This window comes from Sorex araneus, chromosome 2, assembly GCF_027595985.1.
Source record: "Sorex araneus isolate mSorAra2 chromosome 2, mSorAra2.pri, whole genome shotgun sequence".
In the NCBI taxonomy this organism is placed as follows: domain Eukaryota; kingdom Metazoa; phylum Chordata; class Mammalia; order Eulipotyphla; family Soricidae; genus Sorex; species Sorex araneus.
Genome location: NC_073303.1, coordinates 126966537 through 126987029, shown reverse-complemented (window position 1 = coordinate 126987029; position 20493 = coordinate 126966537). Strand labels below are relative to the sequence as shown.

The window sequence follows — 20493 nt, the reverse complement described above, 5'->3', positions numbered from 1 at the left end:
AGGCACTAATCCACTCTCTGGATCCTCTGAGCGAAGTCACCTCCTAAAGCTGCTACCTCCACATACCTGCATTCTGGGGAGGGCGGGGGTGGTGGGGGTAGGAGGGAGAGAACTTCCAGGTGCTTTTCTTGCTCTGTGTGTGTGTGTGTGTGTGCGCGTGTGTGTGCATGTGTGCTTGTGTATGTGTGTGTTTGTGCATGAATGTGTGCGTGTGTGGATGCATGTGTGTTTGCATGTGTGTACATGAGTGCATGTATGCGTGTGCGTGTGCATATGTGTGCATGTGTATGTGCGTATGTGTGTGTGCACGTACATGTGTATGTGTGCGCACATAGGCAAGTCTGCCGGGGGTAGGGGCACCCACGCTCAGCCCAGTCACTGTTGTCGCATCCTGTCCCTGTCTGGGAGCCCTGCCTGGTGACGTCATCAGCGAAGAGCAGCTGTGTTGCCCGCAGGTAGAAAGGCAAGGGGCAGCTGAGCAGTGGAAGGTGCATTTGTGAACACGGGCGTTCTCGTGCACAGCCGCATGGATGCACAGGTTCACACAGCGAGCCACCCCCCACCTCCACGAGGGCCAAATGGTCTCTGGATACAGCCTGGCAGGGCGTCCACAGGCTGGAATCCTGCTCCTGGGCCTGGCGCGGGAGGAGGGGGCGCAAAGGGTCATCCCCCGCCTCTGCACCTGCTGGCTCCTGGGCCCACCCTGCGGTGCTTGGGGGTCACTCATGGTGGCGATGTGGGACACTGGGTTGCCAGGGACAGCCCCTCGGTGCTCTCTGCTTCTCCCACACCCCTGCCTTTCTTAAAGCGTCTCCGCCCCCAGCCCACCACTGTTTAGCAAAGTCTTATGCTGAGGACTGAAATGAAAAGGTTGGTTTTGGGGGCTGGGGGAAGAGCTTGGAGAGCAGCAGGCGAGAGCAGGGTAACACTCTGTTTTTTGAGGATAATAGAATCTTGGAGACAAACCGTACTTGGGCGGTTCGCAGAGACACAATCTTTGCAAGCTGGAGCCGGAGGAGTGGAGACAATTGTTTTATTCCTGATGACTCTTTTGCATATATATAGAACAGGGGGGGCAGGAGCACGGGACTGTGCCCCGACCCCCCATTATGCGGCTGTGTGGGTGCTGCCGGCTGGCACGGAGGTTACCCGTGACTTCTTCGGGGAGGTCACCCCTGACATCTGAGGTTACAGAGACTGGGGGGGACTGTGAGAATGGAAATGGCATTTGGGGCCGTTCTAGCAACGAGCGCGCCTTAAAAGGAGCTGCAGGCGGTGAGCCCAGCTCCAGGGGGGATCCCGCTGCCCCCTGCCTGTCCCCAGGAGGGACGTGCCTTTCCTTCACAGTGGCACTTCCATTTCAGGCTGGACTGAGCCCCTGGGAGTTTGCATTTCTTCCCAAACTCAACCCAGTTCTATCCTGAATGGCAGAGGGGGTGGGGGGCACTTTTGGGGTGTTCTGTGCTCCACGTGCGGTTCCTAGTTCTGCCTGCAGAGGGTGCGCCCAGTGTGATTGATGGACACACACGAAACACATGTATCTGCGTGCTCAGGGGCTGAGGCTGCACGGGAGCGTGCACGTAAGCACCCATGTATGTCCACATGCTTAAGTCGGCGTGCACAGGAGCAGACGTGAATGTGTGCAGAAGCATGTGTGTGACAGATGCATGCACTTGACACTGTCTGGCCGTGTCCGTCTATCCGTCCAGAATGCACCAAGGAGCCGCGCCGACTGAGCTGGAGCAAACCACTGGCCTCCTGGCTGGACCTGAGTGTGGGTGGGAGGCGGCCGGGGAGGTGTGGGGGCCACGGAGGACAGAAGGTGGTCACACACTCCCTCCCTGACCTCTGCCTGCGGGTGCATGGGAGCAGGTGGGGCTGCAAAGCTGCCGGGTGCAGGCTTCTTCCTCCCGAAATCCGCCAGGTGGGCCAGGAGAGAGGGGGCTGAGACCCAGTTCTGGGCCCACCTGTCCCCCCACGTAGGGCTGTAGAGGTCAGAGAGGCTTCGGGGGCGGCAGGGGAGGGGGGTGTCAGTGCTGCTGGAAATTCCACCAAGAACTTGAGGGTTATTTTTGGGGGGCAGCAGTGGGGGATGCACCCTCGGCTTGGGGCTGGGCTCCAGCCCTCGGCCACCTCCTGGCCCTTCTGTGGGATTTCCAAGGCTCGGGAGGCTGTCGGTCTGGGCTGGACGTCAGAGGGTCAGACAGATGAGAACGGGCGTCACTGCATTTTTAAATGAGCGAGCGGGCCTACGTCTGAGGCGTCCCCATCGGTCATCAGAGCCCACTGGCCAAAGGCTTTCCGGCTGACACCCTGGGAGCCCGGCCGGAAAAGTGAGCGGCACCCTGATGTTCTCCCAGATGGGTCCCAGTGCCCACCTAGGCTTCGAGTCGGGGGAGGGTGCTCAGGCCGCTGCTGCTGGGGTGCTTGAAAGCCAGGCCGGGACCCCCAGGTCAGGACCCCCAAGCCGGGCGGGGTGGGGGGCGAGCCCCAGGCTGAGGGACTCTTCTCTGTTCACGGCCGCTGGCCAGGGAAGGCGGGAGAGCTGGCCGCGGTCGGCTGGGCGGCACCGTGGACTCTGCGGGGGGCAAGCGTGTTCTCAGAGCTGGGTGGGGTGGCGCTCCCCGGCCTACGCCTCCTTCTTCTCCCCCACATCGGGCAGCGTGCCGTAGGATGAGCCGCTGGGCTCAGGCTGTATCTTGTCCAGCGTTTGCTTCCCTGCAGAGACAACCCCAGAGAACCCCGCTCAGCCCCGCCAGGCCAGCCCTGCTCCCTGCCCCCTCTGTCCGGGTTTGCCGGGAGCACAGGCTGGGAGAAACGGCCCCCTCCCCCAGGGCCCCCGTGGACCTGGATGGCTCGGTCCTGGGAGGGCCCCACGCCCGCCACCCCAACTCCTGTGTCCCTCTATCCCTGTCCCTCTGTCTCTCCCACATGGCCTTGCTCAAAAAAAAAAAAAAAAAACAAGCTGGCCCTGGCCTTGACCCCTGAAGTCATTCCTGACCTTCCCTTTGGGGCTTTGTGAAAAGAAACAGTCGCAAGTCTGAGCTGGGGGCCGCTGAGATGCCCCACGGCTGAGTCCCCGGCCTTGCCCGCACCGCTGCGTGTGGCCTCCACGTAAAACACCACCACCATCAACAAAAAAACGGTGAAGGAGTGTGGCTCAGTGATCGGGAACGCGCACGTGTGAGGCCCTGGGTCCGAGCCCGGGCACCACACACATGAACCATGAGAGACCAAGCAGACACGTGAGCTTTCTTTCCCAAGCACGAGAGTCGCTTCTAATGCATGTCCTGGCCACAGAGGCGGGTCCCGGTCTGGGTGCTTGGGGCCATGGAGACGGCGCGGCGGGCAGCAAAGCAGGACTCCCGGGGCCCTATTTTCTGTTGGGGCCACATTCCTGTGGCAGGATGAGGCTGGGTTCTCAGAGGGTGAGAGCCGCCTGAGGTCTCCCCCATGTGGAAATGTGTGTGTGTGGGGTCTCCCCAAATCTCGGGCAGTCACGAAGGGCTCATGGCGGCTCTCCCGCCCCTGGGCAGTGTGTGTGGTCCTGGCTGGGCAGATGTGCCCGCTGCGGCCCCGGGTGCGAGCCTGCCTGGGTGAGGGGGGTGCCGTCTGTGTCCTGGTGGTGGGGCACATGTGGCTCTTGTCATCACAGGACCCCTTCACTCTGGAACCTTCCATCCACGGGGGTCAGCGGTCTCTGCCAGACGCCATTCCCCACGACTTCTCCCCACCCTTTCTCAAGCAGGAAATCTGCAAAATGCCCCCAAGCCCGCACACGTACATCTCTCACACGTCCCCCATTGCTGGGGGCAAAACTAACAAAATGCAGACCAACAGTTACCCTGAAAATAGCACCTTTGGGCTCATCAGGAACCCCAGTTCAATTTTTTTTTTCAAGAGGTTGAAAGTCATGAATCTAATGCCCTGAAAAATGCCAACGATGGCACATTTCAAAAGGATAAGACGTTTCAGTGTTTGAAAATATAAGTGAAAGAGTAAACCGTCCTTACCAGGAACATTTCCAAAATCAATGTAAGGCTGGGACAGATGTTCCTTCTCTCGGTTTCTGGTGACCAAAACCACGCCAAGGAATGACAAGAAACACCTAGGGGAGCAAGAGGGCCGGAGCGGGCGCTGAGGCGGCCGGATTAAATGACCGAGTTCCACATGCTGCCTGGTGACATCAATCCCTTTAGGTGCGCGTGTCCTGTTTCTCATGGTCAGCTGCCTGAAACTTGTGGCTGCGGTGGCCAAGAATAGCTGTCCCCAGCACCCAGGCGTGGCCAGCCTCCAGCCCTGCTCAGCCCCTACCATCTGGAGGCTGATTCTGGCTCCAAGGTCTCCGGGTAGAGCCGAGAGCTCATTTCTTATCCAAGTGTGCCCAGACCCATTACGGACATGCAACACCAGCAAAAAATAATAGTAATAATAATAATAGTAATAATAATAATAATAATAATCCCTGATTCTCTAATTTTCTAAGAAATCCAGTTGTCCTTGGCCAGAAGTGCGGGTATTGTTTCCAGACTCCAGAAGTCTCGGCCGCACCCAGAGAGCTTACGGAATGGAATTTTCAAGATAGATGGTTTCCTGTGCGGGCGAAGGGTCTGGGCTGGGATTGGCTTCGCCACAGCTGTGCTGCGGGCCCAAGCAAGGGAGACAGCTAAGGGCCGGGGCTGCCAGCTGGGGCCCCGGGAACCGCCTCCACGTCAGGGATGTTCTGCCCAAGTTCTGCTCCGTGCTGGGAGGCGAGGCCAAAGGGACGGCGGCTCAGACTCAGAGGGGCCTGTCCTGCGACCAGCTGCGGGGCCCATGCTCTGTCTGCTTGGCTCTGTCGGGGCTGGAAACCCCCCATGTCTCAAAGCCCCTGACACACCTCTGGTGCAAAGGCGAAGAGCAAAGCTAGAGCATGGGCCCAGCGTGGGGGTGAAGCTGAAAGGAGTATTTCCTCTTTGGGAGTTGGGGGGGCCAATACCTAATGTTGCCCGGGGCTGCCCCTGGCTCCAGGGAGCAAGTCCAGTCCTCCAGCGTGCGCAGCCAGAGGTTAGCGCCCATCTCGCCCTATTTCTCAATTTTCTGAGCCTCAGGTGGAACGCGTCCAAATCCTCTACAAAAGGAACAGGAGGATTTCAGGGGCTAAGTCCTGGCCTTGCACGCGGCGGGCTCTGGTTTAATCTACCCCTCCACAGGGTCCCCCGAGCACTGCTCCAGCCCTCCACCCCCCAAAAAAACCCAGCCCAAGACAGTTACTCACCCAAAAAGGTATATAAATACAGTGAGGAAGGCGGCCCCAAGGAACTCCTGATAAAATATGATCCCTGTAATGGAAACAGAAGACCCGAGTCACACGGGGGAAGAGTATTTGCAACACTTGCATGCTGTTTTTTTTTCTCTTAATGATGAAAATATTTTTATTTAGAAAATATGAGAGACACCCCCCCTGCCAAAATGAAGAAGGGGACTTACTGGGGTGTGCGGGTGCCTATAACAGGAGCCTCACGGGTTCCCTTCCTGTGTGATCAGTTGCTTAATTGAAAGACTTTTCAGGGGCCCCGGGATATGGACGTCTGAGGTCTGGGGTATCCCCATCAGAGCCAGGCCCGCCTGCAGGGCCCGGGCCCCTCAGGGTACCACACCTCCCGGTGGCATCAGCGTCAGCATAGAAAAGAAGTATTTTTATGCCACAGTCACATGCCCCGTGACCCCAAAAGGAACGCAGCTATGAAGATGCTGGAGTGGCAACATTACTCAGCCGACAGGGCCCACTTGACTTCTGCCAGGAGCAATTTCTTTTTTTTTTTTTTCTGCTTTTTGGGTCATACCTGGCGATGCACAGGGGTTACTCCTGGCTCTGCACTCAGGAATCACCCCTGGCGGTGCTCAGGGGACCATATGGGATGCTGGGAATCGAACCTGGGTCACCACGTACAAGGCAAACGCCCTACCCGCTGTGCTATTGCTCCAGCCCCCAATGCCAGGAGTGATTTCTAACTGCCCTCGACACACAGTCTGACTGGTGTATTTCCCAGTTCTGGGGTCTGTAGGACAGCAGTCCGGGCAGTGCCCTCTGGTCCGGTTTATACATATATGTATAAACTCACACACGCCTGTCGTGCCCACTGCTCACTCGGGCCCTGGGGCCACCCTACACCCCTGCGACCCCCGTTCTCTCCCTCCCGAGACGCCCTTGAGCTCCTTTTCTTCTCGGGGTCTCTGTTTCTCCTGGATCCGGAAACATTCCCAGAGCCACTGACTCTGTGGAATCCACAGGTGCAGGGAAGGGCCGCAGGCAGCGGTGTCCCCCGGGCCTCCCCCGCCTGGAGGATGGGCTCTGTGGGGTGCATCCTGCTCCTCTGGCCCCCGGCACGCCCTCTCCTCCCCGCTCTCTGCTCCGGCTAGTTGGCTCTGCTTTGTCACTCGCTCTCTTTACCTGCTGCTCCCCAGTGAGACCTTAAGGTCTGACCTACCTGCTTCACTCATCAAGCAACGAGCATCCAGATACACCCAGCGTTGGAAATGAAAATACATACATATGTATATGCACATACATATATGTGTGTACATATGCATACACATATGTATAAATCCACACACATACATAATCGCTTCTCTTTTCTTGGCTGTTTGGGTCCCACCTGGCGACGCTCAGGGGTTACTCCTGGCTCTGTAGTTAGGAATCACTCCTGGCAGTGCTTGGGGGACCGTATGGGATGCCGGGGATCGAACCCTGGTCGGCCGAGTGCAAGGCAAACGCCCTCCCTGTTGTGCGATCGCTCTGGCCCCTATAATCACACTTTAACGCGCCTGTCAGTTGCTGGGTACTGTCTTCGTCTCTAGCTCTGGCTGCGATGAACCTGGGCGTGTCTCTCTCTCTTCGTCACATTGTGTGTTTGTGTCTTCAGGTAAATGCCCAGAAGTGATCTGGCTCAGCCCTGCTGGCTGGGCACCATCTCCTGGTCAGGCTGTTCTTCCACGGTGGGTGCCTGGATTTGCCCTCCTGCTGACAGGCGTGTGGATTCCCTTGCTCGCATCCTTCCTGGCACGTGTTTCCTGTCTTTCAGAGGAGGGGACTTCGCAGGGGCGAGGTGACCGCTCTCACCTGTGGCCGCTTGGGCTCGCATTCCCCCGGGGCGAGAGGCAGGAAGCGTCTTTCCACGTGTCTGTGGGGGCCCTGGGCGTCCTCTGGAGAGATGACCGTCTCGCATCCTCAGCACTGTTTGTCTCTGTGGTTTGGGGGCCACATCTGGTGGTGCTCTGGGCTCACACCTGACCATGCTCTGGGGTCATCAGTGCTGCTGGGGTTGAACCTGGCTCTGCTGCAAGCTCCTTGCCCACAGTGCTCTCTCTCTGGCCCGTCCGTGCAGTTTTAAGTTGGAAGGGTTTTGTTTTGCTGCTGTGGAGGTGTTCGAGTTCTTGCTGACAAGGGGTCACCCTGCACCTGCTGAGTATCTCTCCGCCCACTCGTAAGGCTGCTGTCTCTGGGGACAGTCTTGTTTTCTTTCTTTTTGGGTCCCACCCAGCAATGAACAAGGGTTACTCCTGGATCTGCACTCAGAAATCACCCCTGGTGGTGCTCAGGGGACCCTATGGGATGCTGGGAATCGAACCCGCATCAGCCGGTGCAAGGCAAACGCCCTACCTGCTGTGCTATCTCTCCAGTCCCCTGGGGACGGTCTTTGTGCAGAAGCTGTTAGGTTCATTGCCCCATCTTGTGTCTCTGCCGTTGCTTCCCTGGCCATTGGAGGGGTATGGACACAAAGGCCACCAAGACCGGACAGCAAGGAGCTGGTCACTGATGTTCTCTTCGGGGTAGCTGGGGTTTTGTTCAGCTCTCAGCCTTATCTCTTTTTAGTGATTCACACAAACAGCTGGCTAACTTTATTTTTCCAAAGAACCAGCTCTTAATTTTACTGATGACTTTTCAATGCCATTTTGATCTCCCTTTCATTCATTTCTGCTCTAATTTTTATTCCTTCTTTTTGCTGCATTCTCACTTTGTGTCATTTCTTATACCCTTGTGTATAAACTGAGGTGGTTTGAGCACTTTTTTTTCGGGGGGAGGGCTTTTTGGGCCACACCTGGTGATACTCAGGGGTTACTCTTGGTTCTGCACTCAGAAGGCAGTGTTTGGGGAATGAAATGGGATGCTGGGGATCGAACCTGGGTTGGCCGTGTGCAAGGCAACTGCCCTCCCCACTGCCCTATTGCTCCGGCCCTTGGTTTGCGCACTTTTTTTTGCTTCTCGAGGTGGCTAGAATTACTCGTCCTCTTTCACACTGCTCCTAAGGCACCCTATAGATTCTGGAAGGTCGTAGCTTCAGTTCCATTCATCTCCAGGTATTTTATTTTATTTTTTTTATTTTTATTTATTTATTTATTTATTTTTATTTAATAGTTCATTTTTAATTAGTGAGTCAACGTGAGGGTACAGTTACAGATTTATACATTTTTGTGCTCATGTTTCTCCCTTACAAAGTTTGATAAGGGACTTCACCAGTGCCCATTCTCTACCAAAAGTAAACCCAACATCCCTCCTCCCCTCCCCAGTCCTGTCTCCCCCCACCCCACACTGCCACTATGGCAGGGTGTTCCCTTTTGTTCTCTCTTTCTGATTTGGTGTTGTGGTTTGCAATAAAGGTGTTGCATCTCCAGGTATTTTAATGTTTCTCTTTCCTTCTTCACTGGTGTCATAGCTGTTTAGAAGCACAATTTTAAATTTTTGTTGTTGCTTGTTTTGGGTCATATCCCACAGTGCTCAGGGCTTACTCCTGGCTCTGCACTCAGAAATCATCCTCAGCAGTGCCTGGGGGACCATATGGGGTGCTGGGGACTGGGTCTAGTTGACTGCATGCAAGGCAAATGCCCTACTCACTGCACTATTGCTCTGGCCGGGTACGATGCCTAGTCTACACATACTTACCATTTTTCAGCTTTCCTCTCTGGCTGATTTCTAAGTTCATACCATTATGATCGGAAACTATGCTTGACAGGAATTCAGCCTTTCTGCATTGTTGAGACTTGTTTTGTGTCCCAACATATGGTCCTATGTCCAGGTCTAATGAATATCTGTCCAGTGAACACCACTGAGCATTTTTCCATGTCAATACACATTTTCTTGTAATCATCTTAATACTTTCATGCTATTATAAGCTGTTGCACATGATACTCATTCCTATAAGGGAATTTTAAGTTGTTTACATATATATTTTTGATTTTGTAAAGTAGCAATAAACTTTGTACATAGCCTGTATTTTAGGATTTTTGTTTTTACTACAAGTGGAATTTATGTTTTAGAGTAGAAACATTTTTTTCTTTAAATAAATTAGAGTGAAATACACACAACATTACAATTTGCCATCTTAACCGTTTTTAAGTTTACAGTTCAGTCATGTTTACCAATCTCCAGAACTTGCTAAAGCGAAACTCTATACTCATTAAACAACAATGCCAGTTCCTCCACCCCCAGTTCCTGGCAATCATCATTTACTTTCCATTTTCTATTAGTTTGGCTCTCCTAGATACCTCGTGTAAGTGGAACCATACAGTATTTGTTTTTGTGACTGGCTTATTTCATTTTTCATCATGCCCTCAGAGTTTATGCATGCTGCCGCTTGCCTCAGAGCCTCCTTCCTTTCTCCAGGCTCAGAGTCTGAGCAGACATCTCTCCTCACCCGCTCAGCATGCCACGGAGACTCTAGGTGGACACTGTCTGTCCAGGTCCTTCCAGACGTGTCCCCAGGAGCGAGACTGCTGGAGCACCTGGGAATTCAACCTTGGAGTTTTCGAGAAAACACTGCCGGGTTGCCAGGAGGGCTGTTCTGTGCCATGCCACCACCAGCAGGGCCTAACAGGGCTCCTGGTTATCACATCCTCACCCACCCACACTTCCTTCCGGCCCTCACCCGCCCATGCTTCCTTCCAGCCCTCATCCCACCCGCACTTCCTTCTGGCCCTCACCCCCACCTGTACTTTCTTTCCGGTCCTCACCCCCACTTCATTCAGACCCTCACCCCCACACACACTTTCTTTCCTCAGACCCTCACCCCCACCTGCACTTCCTTCCGGCCCTCACCCACACCCACGCTTCCTTCCAGCCCTCACCCACACTTCTTTTCCTATTTTGTATGGGTGTAAGGGGGCATTTCCTGGTCCTGCAGCCCCCCTTGAACCCCGCATGGTTAGTGCAGCTGAACTTTCTTTTCAGGTGTCCCCCCAGCCATGTCTTCTTTGAAGAAAAGTCTTTGCAAATCTTCCCACTCCCCTATTAAAAAATAAATAAACCCTTTAAATCACATCCCAGGGGGCGCAGTGGCTAGTCCTGGACTGTTGCTCAGAGCTTACTCCTGGGAGTCTTCCGGGGACTGTGTGGTGCTGGGGTCTGCACCCTAGCCTCCTGCATGCAAAGCAGGCGCTCTGTATGGCTAGGAGACATCTCTCTGACCCCTAAAACACAGTTGTTTTTGTTGTGTGGCCAGAAGTGCTCAGGTGCTATTCCTGTCAAGCTCCTTTTCACAGTCTGAATCAGATGTGTTTCAGTTGTTGAAAAGCGGATCAAAGAGTAGAAATATCCATATTAGTATTTTTTTGGTGAGAGGCCTCACTCAGAAGTGCTCAGCAGACTGTATAGGGTGCTGTGGATTGAACTAGGATTGCAAAACTAGAAGAGTATCTACCTATCTATCTATCTATCTATCTATCTATCTATCTATCTATCTATCTATCTATCTGTTTTCAGGCCACACACTGTTGTGATCAGCGCTTACTTCTGACTCTGTGCTCAGGAATCACTTTCAGTGGGGTTTGGGACTCTATGGGGTGCCAGAGATTCAAGCCAGGTGGCAGTATGCCAGGCAAGTGCCCTACCCACTGTAGTATCTCTCCAACCCCCAAGAGTAGAACTTTTTATTGGGGGGGGGTTTATGAGTCACACCCAGCGATGCACAGGGGTTACTCCTGACTCATGCACTCAGGAATCACTCCTGGCAGTGCTCAGGGGACCATATGGGATGCTGGGAATTGAACCCGGGTCGGCCGTGTGCAAGGCAAACACCCTACCCATTGTACTATTGCTCCAACCCCAAGAGTAAAACTTTTGTCTTGGGGCCACCCCTGGTGGTGCTCTGGGCTTACTCCTGGCTCTGTGCTCAGGGATCACTTCTGGTAGTGCTCAGGGGAGCAAATGGGGTGTTGGAGATTGAATCTGGGTCAGGCACATAGAAGGCAGACACCCTACCCACTGAACTATCTCTGGCCCCAGGAATAGAAATATTTCTAAGGCTCTGGATAAAATTATGAAACTTGGTTCTAGGACAAGTGGTATGGTGAGACCCAACTCCACGAGTCTCTGTAGAAGTGGAGCCTAGTTAACACTTTGTTTTTTTAGTAAAAAGAACACCACCCAAACTCCTGCTCAGCTAGCCAGCAAGCACGGTATCTCACCAACGGGAAGCGCCTCTCTCTGATTGAGAAAAGAGAAGTGAGCAAAGGCGGTGCCCTCCCTCCAGTGAGCCCTGCTGCCTCGCTCTCCTTACTCCAGGGCCCTTATGCTCGACGCAGCGACTCTGCGTGTGGGCACCAGGTCGCATGTGGTGTGTGGGCACCAAGTCCCATTTTCCTCCTCCCAGCACTTTCTTCGGGGAGCTGGTTCATGCATGACTCCAGCTGGCTTATAAGAACAATCAGCGGGGGCTGGAGGGACCGTACAGCAGGTAGGGGCTGGCCTCCCACTGGCTGACCCAAGTTCAATACCCCCGCAGCACTCCCTGAGGACCCCCCAGCCCTGAGCACAAAGCTAGGAGTAAGTCCTGAGCACTGCTGGGTGTCACCCAAAAACAAACACCCAATACAACAGACCTAGCAGGCTGATGTATGTCCTAAAACTGGGGTTTTGGTTTTTCCCTTTGATAATAATCGCAAGGCACACAAGTGTGCAATATTTTCTTGCTTTCTTTTGCCTCAAAGAACATCAATGCTGAAATATAGAAATTACATATACTTAAAAAATTGCCTACTGACGTTTTGTTTTTAGCAAAATGAGAGTTGCACAGTCAGCAAGGTGATATAACCCTCAGCTCCACTAACTCTGCATGGGGAAGCGAATTCCAAGATAAGAAAAGAGCAAGGGCTGGAGCAATAGCACAGCAGGTAGGGTGTTTGTCTTGTTGTTGTGCATGTGGCCAACCCAGGTTCAAGACCACCCCCCCAGGCCCCATATGGTCCCTCAAGCACTGCCAGGAGTAATTCCTGAGTGTAGAGCCAGGAGGAACCCCTGAGCATCACTGGATGTGACCCAAAATCCAAAATAAATATAAAAAGATGACAGTGTCTCCAGCTATCTGGTGAACCAGGGCAGGTCAGTGCCAAATTCAGAAAGGATGGGCACACCTGCGTCAACTGTAGCTGGGTTGGACCAAGTTTCTAAACATGTTCTTAAAAAAAAACCCAAACATTATTATTGTCTGCCATATTTGTTAAAAAGTCCACAGAAATGCAACAGCAGACAAGTAAAGGCCAGAATAGAAATGGCCAGCAGAGAAATGGCCCAATGCAACTAGTCTCCAAAAGAACACAATACCCACAGAATCTTCCCTGGGAGACAGATTCAGGCTGAGAACTCTGGGGTCTTCTCAGAACATGGGGGTGGGGGGTAGGTGCCCTTTCCTGCCTGAAGGCCCATCAGCCCATGACACAGAACAGCCCAGCTCCACACCTGAGCCTCATCAAGCCGCCAAGCCACCAAGTCGTTCCAGCTCTATACCTCCTGAACTGCGAGGCCACAAATGTGACCACACAACACCTCCAAATTCCACAGAGCTGCCAGCTCAGCAGGCTCACAGCAGACCTGAGGAGAAGTTGTGTAGATGCCTGCCAGGCTCAGTGAGCCTCAGCGAAGGCGCCATGAGCACCACCAGCACAGCAGACCCTCAGACGGTGACTTTAGTGACATCCCTGTGAAACAGAACAGTTATCACACTTGGGGTGGCAAGTGAAGCTAAGTGCCACAGTGAACTGAAGACCTCTCCTTGGCTAAGGTGCCCACACGAGCACCGAGGTGAGAGGGAATGCCTGCAGATTCAGAAGTGCGCCCAAGTAGAACTCTAACAGAGCACAGGAACCAATGCGGGGTCCCTCCCCCCACAGGTACAGCTGTGGCCGGGGTGGGGGGAGGCATAATTTTCCCTTTCATAGTGCTTTGGACTTGTATCTCAGCTCCTGTTACCTAATTCTTACGAGGGAAGCCTGGCTATCCCAACCCCACTAGGCCAATAGTCCACTAGCCTATTCCATTCAAAATACTCCCAAACTCACCGAAGGCCTTGATCACAAGAACCTATACAAACCTAATCTAAAAGGACACATGCCCTGGAGCTGGGCTGGAGGCCCCAGATAAGTCACACAGGAGCACCCAGGAGGAAGGTAACATCCTTGAAGGGGAACGAGGAGACCACCACCAACCGAGCCCATCCAGAATCCTCCCTGGCAGCGAGAGGGGACACTGAGAGTGAACTGGAGGGGCCCACCCCCATACGACAGCAGCAACATGGGGAAACTGCAGACCCCCACCACGAGGAGTGGAAGGAGAAAAGAGCCCAGAAGAAGCCTCAACAGGGAACACCCGCATACACAATCTCTCTGATAAAGGATTCAGAGATGAAATGGTGAGGATGTGCAATGAGCTCAAAGGAACGGTGGAACGGACATCCAGTAAAATGCAGGAAGATATGCAAGAAATAGTGGGATGGACGGCCAGTAAAATACAGGAAGAAATGAGAGCAGAAATAAGAAAGCTCCAAAGAGAAGTGTCACTAATAAAATATCGGTAGATGAAATAAAAAACTCAGTGGGTGCCCTCAACAGTAGAATGACAATAGCTGAAGACAGAATCAGTGAGCTTGAAGATGAGCTGCAGATAGCATCCAGGCAACAACAATGATCACAAACCAACTCTTATTGATCTCAACTTTGAAAATTCCATCTTTCCTTTGCGTTACAACAAATAATATGAAGTCAATTTATGTGTGCCCACCTGGGGTGGTGGGTGGAAAACTGGGGACACTGGTGGAGGGAAGGTCACACTGGTGGTGGGTTTGGCGATGGAACACTGGATGCCTGAAACAACTGTGGTATGGGCAACTTGGTAATTCATGGTGTGATAATAAGAAAAATTTAAAAATAAATATAAAAAAAGAACAGAAGAGTTGGTAATTTCTGTTCTTGAATGTCTGGCTGTCCTTGGAACACCGAACTTGCTCTGGGGGTCATCCCTGCTATCCCCGGAGATGCCACGAGCACTGAACTCCTCATGAGCTGGGGGCAGAGCTGGTGGAACTGGGGGGTGGGTTAGTTCCAGAGACCGGGCCCCACTGACTGCTGGGAATGTGGCCAGGGAGGGTGCTGGATTGATGGGAAAGCGTCTCTCAGGGCCCCAGTGGTCAGAACAGCCCCAAGCAGGCGGGGACTGTCCCTGGAGGCTGGCGGGACCACAGAGCGCTTGCCCAAAGCAGAGGCCCCGGCCCAGAGGCTGCCAGGGAGGGCATTCAGACACTGGGGGTGGGACCAGCTCACCTGCCGTGATGGCGCTGGTGGTGAAGAAGATGTGGTTGGCGGGCACCAAGGCGGCCGTGCTGTACAGCTTGGTGGCCTGATCCAGGAACCTAGGGCAGAGAGCAGACACTGGAGCCAGGGCCCTGAGGGAAGGTGGGGAGTGAGGAGTCCCTTCAAGCAGCAAGCATGATCCTTCCACTCCGACTAGGAAGGGGAAGGAAGCGCAGGCAAAGGGCATTTCCAATCAGCAGTCAGTGCCCATCTGCATCTGATGGATGAGATCAGATGTCAGGTTTTACGGTCTGTTTAAAGCAACAGCGGGAACAATGAGAAGCAATTAATCATGGTCCCAGGACGCCTGAGTTTGGGTTGGCCGCAATTCAAGCTGCTGGACCAGTATCACAGCGGGGCTGATGCATTAGGACAGACCCTCGAGCCTGTTAAGTACCAGAGCCCGGGGAGGGGGGACGGTGCCGCCATCCCCTGACGTGCCACGTGCCAAGAGAGAGGATGGGGAAGCAGAGGGCTGTGCCCGGCCGCCAGCTGCCGCGCACATGTGGGCTCCCGCCTCACGCCCCGGGCTCTGACAGGACCAGGGTCCGGCTCCCCACAGCTGCACGGAGCACCCGCCAGCGCAGAGCAGAGCGTCAGCATCACGGGACACTTCTATTAGTTTTTATTTTTTATGTGATTTGTTAGTGTATTTTTATTATTTAAAAATTGTCTTGGGGGGAGCCACATGTGGTGAGGCTTAGGGTCATTCCTGGCTCTGCACTCAGGAATTACTTCTTCTGGTGGTGCTTGGGGGACCAAATGGGATGCCAGGGATCGAACTCAGATCGGCCGTGTACAAGGCAAAAATGCCCTCATTGTTGTACTATTGCTCCAATCCCACATTTAAAAATGTGGTTTAAAATACAGGGTGCTTTTGAAAAGCACAGATGCTACAATCCTATTCTTCTGCTACAGAAAAGCAGTTTGGGGGGGGGGGCGTTGGTGATGCCCAGGCGTGCTTGCACATGTATGAACATACACTTGCCCCCACCACCCCATATCTCCACCCATGAGTGTGCATGCCCACATACTCCCCGACCGCCCCCCGCCCCGTGAATGCAGGACACACATGCACAGACATGTATGTACACGTAGGTACAAGCCAACCTCCTATGATGGCTTGACTGGGCAGCCGGGGCTAGAGGGAGGCACTTCGGGCACTGCAGGGGGTGAGGGGAGCCGCTTCTCTTCATGCCCATCTGCCTTTCCCATCCCCACAGCCGAGTCTAAAGATCCTAGCCACCCAGTGTCCGAAGAGGGGGAGCAGTGCGGGGAACTGGGAGGTGATGGGGAGAGGGGACAGAGGACGGAGGGGTTAGAGTTGGAGAAACATTCATGCCTTTTTTTAAAAAAAAATTGGTTTTGGGGCCACACGCAGTGATGCTCAGGAGTTACTCCTGGCTCTGTGGTCAGGTGGTGCTCGGGGGACCATATGGGATGCCTGGACTCATGTCCCGGTAAGTACCCTCCCTGCTCTCCTATGGCTCAGGCCCCATGGAACCCTCCTGTCTTGTGAGGAAATGACACCGTGAGGAGAAGGCTGGGCCTCTGCAGTCCCCACTGCCCAGGGCGGGACGGCCCTCTAACAATCAGACTGCGGCTGGCAGGAAGCGCCTTCTTCCTGGGGTGAGCCTCTGGATTCCTAGCTGGGGTGTGGCTTTGGCCTGGCATTGGGGGTAAACAGGAAACTTGCTGGTTGGCTGGAGGACCTCGAAGGCCAGAGGAAGGTGGGGGGGGCGGCTAGCAACGGGGTGGGAGGGTGGGGGGAGAGAAAGGCTGAGATGTCAAATATTCCAGCTCATCACTGTTAGGCGCCCCCAGAAACACGAAACAATCCTTTCCCCACCCTCCTGGGGTCAAAGGGAATTCTGGCCCAAGATGCAACGTTCAGGGGAGCATTTCTCTCCAGGCCAAACGTGTGGGTTGGTCCGTCTCTGAGCAATTGCGTCTGGTTTGGTCCATCTCTAAGCAATTGCAGAGCATGAGCTCAGACACCCAAGTGAGGGGCTCATGTGTTTCCTGGGCTGAGGGGGAAGTCCCAGGCGAGGGCCAGCCCCGTTGACTGATTGCTAACGACACCCTGTGTCCGAGAGATATTAATTACAAGCAGAGGAACATCAGGAAAGGATCAAGGCGCAGAGCTGGAGCACGGCCGCACTTCCTGGCTCACAAGCCGGGCAGCGATGTGGAGCTTGGGCTCACAGGGGGGTTCGGAGGGCAGAGCTGGCCAGGCTGGGCTCCCCTCCACCCCTCTGAGGAGTAACCAGAGCCCCCCGGCTGCATGAGAGTGTGGGGGAGCAGCAAAGGCCAGAGCTGGGGGACAAAAAGGCACAGAGGGCGCAGAAGCCGACTTACTTGACTTGGAAGACACACGAGGAGACCATGATGATAAGCATGATGTAGAAGATGGGGTACGTCAGCTGCATCTTCCCCATCACGGAAACGGTGACCATGCCCGAGACAGCTCGTGCGGAAATCACCGTCAGGGAGGCTGGAAAGAAGGATAAAAACACAAAGAGATGACACCAAGCATGTATTCAAGAGGGGAGTCACAGACAAATGTTGCAGGGTGCAGGGCAGCGTGTGGGAGGGGCAGCGGTGCGGCCCACCTTGCAGCAGCAGCCTGCTCCCTCCCCAGTGGACAGGTGGCCAACAGGGGGCTTGTGATGCCCACTGGGCAGGAAAGGAGGGGGCCGAGGAGGGAGGCGAGAACAGCCGACTGGCCAAGTCAGTCTTCAGCCTTGTCCGGAGACCAGCGCCTCTGGTCTCCGGTGCTGAAAGGTTGGAACCCACTGGTCGTGGTTGTCACTACTGGCCCGGGAACTGGGGTGCAGGACAGATGCCACAGGTGTGGGAAGGCTGAGCAACACCATTCATGTGACAAGGCAGACGACCAGTTGACTCCACTGAAAGAGGAGATGGACAGGGGGCCCCCAGGGGACTTCCTGGGTTGTCCCAAGTCCCTGCAAGCTCTTTGGCAAGCATACACCTTGGAGTTGAGTCACAAACCATTTTGGGGGGGGCAGGAGAGTCCAGGGGGTAAGGCACATGCCTCGCATATGGCTGTTGGCCCCAGTTCAATCCCTGGCTTCAAGTACGCCCAGGACTTACTCCTGGAGGGGCTCCTGGAACCATAAGGGATGCTGGGGATCGAACCCAGGTTGGCTGTCTGCAAGGCAAACACCTTACCTGCTGTACTACTATCTCTCCAGGTAGCTTTTGAATGAAGACACTAATAGTGGGGGGGAGGGGGGGTGGGGGGGCTGGACCTTCACTTCTCTGCATCTAGCCTAAATCTCAGACTGACATCGTCACACCCGTTTTCTGTGCTTAGAAAGGCACTTACCCTAGGCCAGAGCAATAGGTGAAGTAGGTGAAGACCTGCTTTGCACGCGGCCAACCCAAGTGCCATCCCTGGCACCACATATACAGTCCCCTGAGCCCCGGCAAGAGTGATCCCTGAGTGCAAAGCCAGGGGTGAGCCCTGAGCACCTCTGGAGGTGGCCCCCACACAGCAGAAAGGAGCGACCCTGGAGGGGAACGTTCCCTGGGCTCCAGGTCAGAAAGAAGACACAGCCACATGCCTTAGGAAGAGGGAAGCATCTTCCTGGAAAGGTGCTGTTCCGTGGGACAGGGACAGCGTTCTTTCTGATCCAGCTCCTGAAAGCCCAGGGGTATGTAATTCCACGATTTAGCTGAGGTTCACAGAAAGCAAAACAGGATCTCTTGTCAAAAATCAAATAATTACACATCAGAGGCAATGTGAGGAAGAAATTGGGGCGAGCTAGCCTTGCTCTGTCGGATCATCACGTCCCCAGTTTTATTCCTTTTAGCTTTTGAAAAGGGTTATCAAATAGCTGGGAAGACAGAGGCTGAGCAGAAAAAGCCTGTTGTCATTTCCTTCACCCCAGTGCGAAGAACTTTTCCTTAAGAGAGTTTGGAGAAGACTTCCAAATTGGCCTTTTTGCTTTTTTTGTTTGTTTGGTTCACACCTGGCAATGCTCAGGGATTACCCCTAGCAGTGCTCAGGGGACCCCATGGGATGCTGGGAATCAAACCTGGGTCGGCCGCGTGCAAGGCAAATACCCTACCCACTGGGATATCGTTCCAGCCCGTTTGTTGTTTTGAGGTCACACCTGGCAATGCTCAGGGGTTACTCCTGGTTCTGCACTCAGGAATTACTCCTGGTGGTGCTCGGGGGACATAGGGGATGCCGGGATTGAACCTGGGTCGGCTGTTTGCAAGGCAAGGGCCCTCTCCGCTGTCCTGCCTTTGGTCTCCAATTCTTCTGAGGGATCGGGAAGATGAGTGGTCAGCCTCTTTCCAGCTCACCTAGGCAGCAAGGTCTTGTGCCCTAACTATCGAGTCACATGTCCTTTCCTCATGTCTGAAAGCTCAGCTACTGGGGGCGGACCACCATGTGCCTCTGACCTAGTGCTCTGGGGCCTGTTTTCCCAAAGGGACGATCGATTTCCCAGGAGCTGAACAAACTGTTCCATGAGTCTCTGAACCTCAGGACTGCAAGTGCCTTAGAGGTCATCTAGTTTAACCCCCTTGTGATGATCAATTATCCTGAGACACGAAATGAAAGCAAACTGGGATTCTTCATCAAACAGCTGAACAAACTCTGGTTCCTACAGCTCCTCTGTGCGTGCACAGCTGCGGGCAGAGGAATCCCATGGACTGTAACTGCCGCAAGTTATGCTTGGCTGGGGTTAAGTACTCCCCGAGTTGTTTAATGTGGTGGGGAGCAGGAAGGGGAGTGAGAGTTGGTTGATGGAGCATAAAGCTGAGATGCAGGATCATTGGATCTACAGGAACTACAGAAAGAGAAAGTACTTGTGTGTGTACAAGAAAAAAATGGGGCGGCCCAGAAAAACAGCACTGTGGTACTCTGGGGCAATCTCTGGGTCATGAGCAATCCTTCACTGAACATTTTGTTTGGGGTGTTTAGTTCATACCTGGCATTGTTTGGAGGAAACTCTGGGCTCTGTGCTCAGGGGTCTCTGCTGGTAGTGTTTGGGGGACCATGGGATGCTGGGGATTGAACTGTGTGCAGGCAAGCACCTTAACCTCTGTCCTATCTCCCCAGCCCATCATTAAAAACAAACACAACTATAAAAGTATACAAGGTCATTCGTCAAAAATGTGTAAAAGGCAGAATAGCCTAGAAAGAAAAATGAAAAGACCTGGAATCTAGCGGTGCCCTCTCCCCCAATCATGTTTAACATTTGGGAAAATTATTTTTAGATATCTCTAAGTATGAAGAGATCACTACATGAAAAAATCATTATTTTTTTGAGAATCTGTTTTCCATGGCCCTGATGTGTTTCAATGCCACAAAATACTCTCCCAAAGCAGGTTTATGCTGGTTATCAAATATGCCTTTGTATGAAAGCATAATTCCAGCAATTGTCTATTCTTGGCTAGATTGTATCCTTATTTCTATTAAAATTGAGGTTGTGATGAATACCTTTGAACACAAATCTTCAGATATAATGAGGCTGTGGAGGATTTTGCATCAATATTCAGTCCTGGAATGAAAATCAAGGCTGTACTTAGTGTTCTTTATTTGCCCAATCTTTTTCAAACTTTGGATCAGTATTTATGCTGATTATGTATTGAAAAAAAGAAGTGAAAGCTTTCTTCTTGTGTCTTCATAGTTCAAACAACATGAAAATAATTTATCCCTGCTTTTTAGGCAATTCTTCAATTTCTTCCATAGTTAGCTTTTGCAAGTAGTTACTCCAATGTTTCTATTTTCGTGATGTATATGTATCATTTCTAATTTAAGCTATTGGAGGTTTTTCTTTTGAGGATCTAATTTGCCCATTTCCTTCCAAGCACTGATTCCGGCGTTTATTTATCTGCTCGTGGCTTTCCTGCCACCTC

The 20493-nt window shown here is 53.2% G+C and overlaps 1 protein-coding gene across 2 annotated transcripts in view; it reads right to left on the bottom strand.

Moving 5' to 3' along the window:
• Nucleotides 1-1026: 1026 nt before the first annotated feature.
• The window catches only part of NIPAL2 (NIPA like domain containing 2), a 61464-nt gene continuing 41997 nt past the window's right edge, over nt 1027-20493 (bottom strand). The window contains exons 7-11 of one of the 2 annotated variants that reach the window (XM_055129431.1): nt 16957-17092; nt 14569-14657; nt 5258-5321; nt 4014-4108; nt 1027-2718 (exon numbers count right to left, since the gene is read on the bottom strand). In XM_055129431.1, the coding sequence (XP_054985406.1) occupies nt 2630-2718; nt 4014-4108; nt 5258-5321; nt 14569-14657; nt 16957-17092 (473 nt within the window). In that variant the 3' untranslated portion in view covers nt 1027-2629. The remainder of the gene's footprint in view (nt 2719-4013; nt 4109-5257; nt 5322-14568; nt 14658-16956; nt 17093-20493) is intronic. The other variant, XM_055129432.1, reaches the window with a different exon arrangement.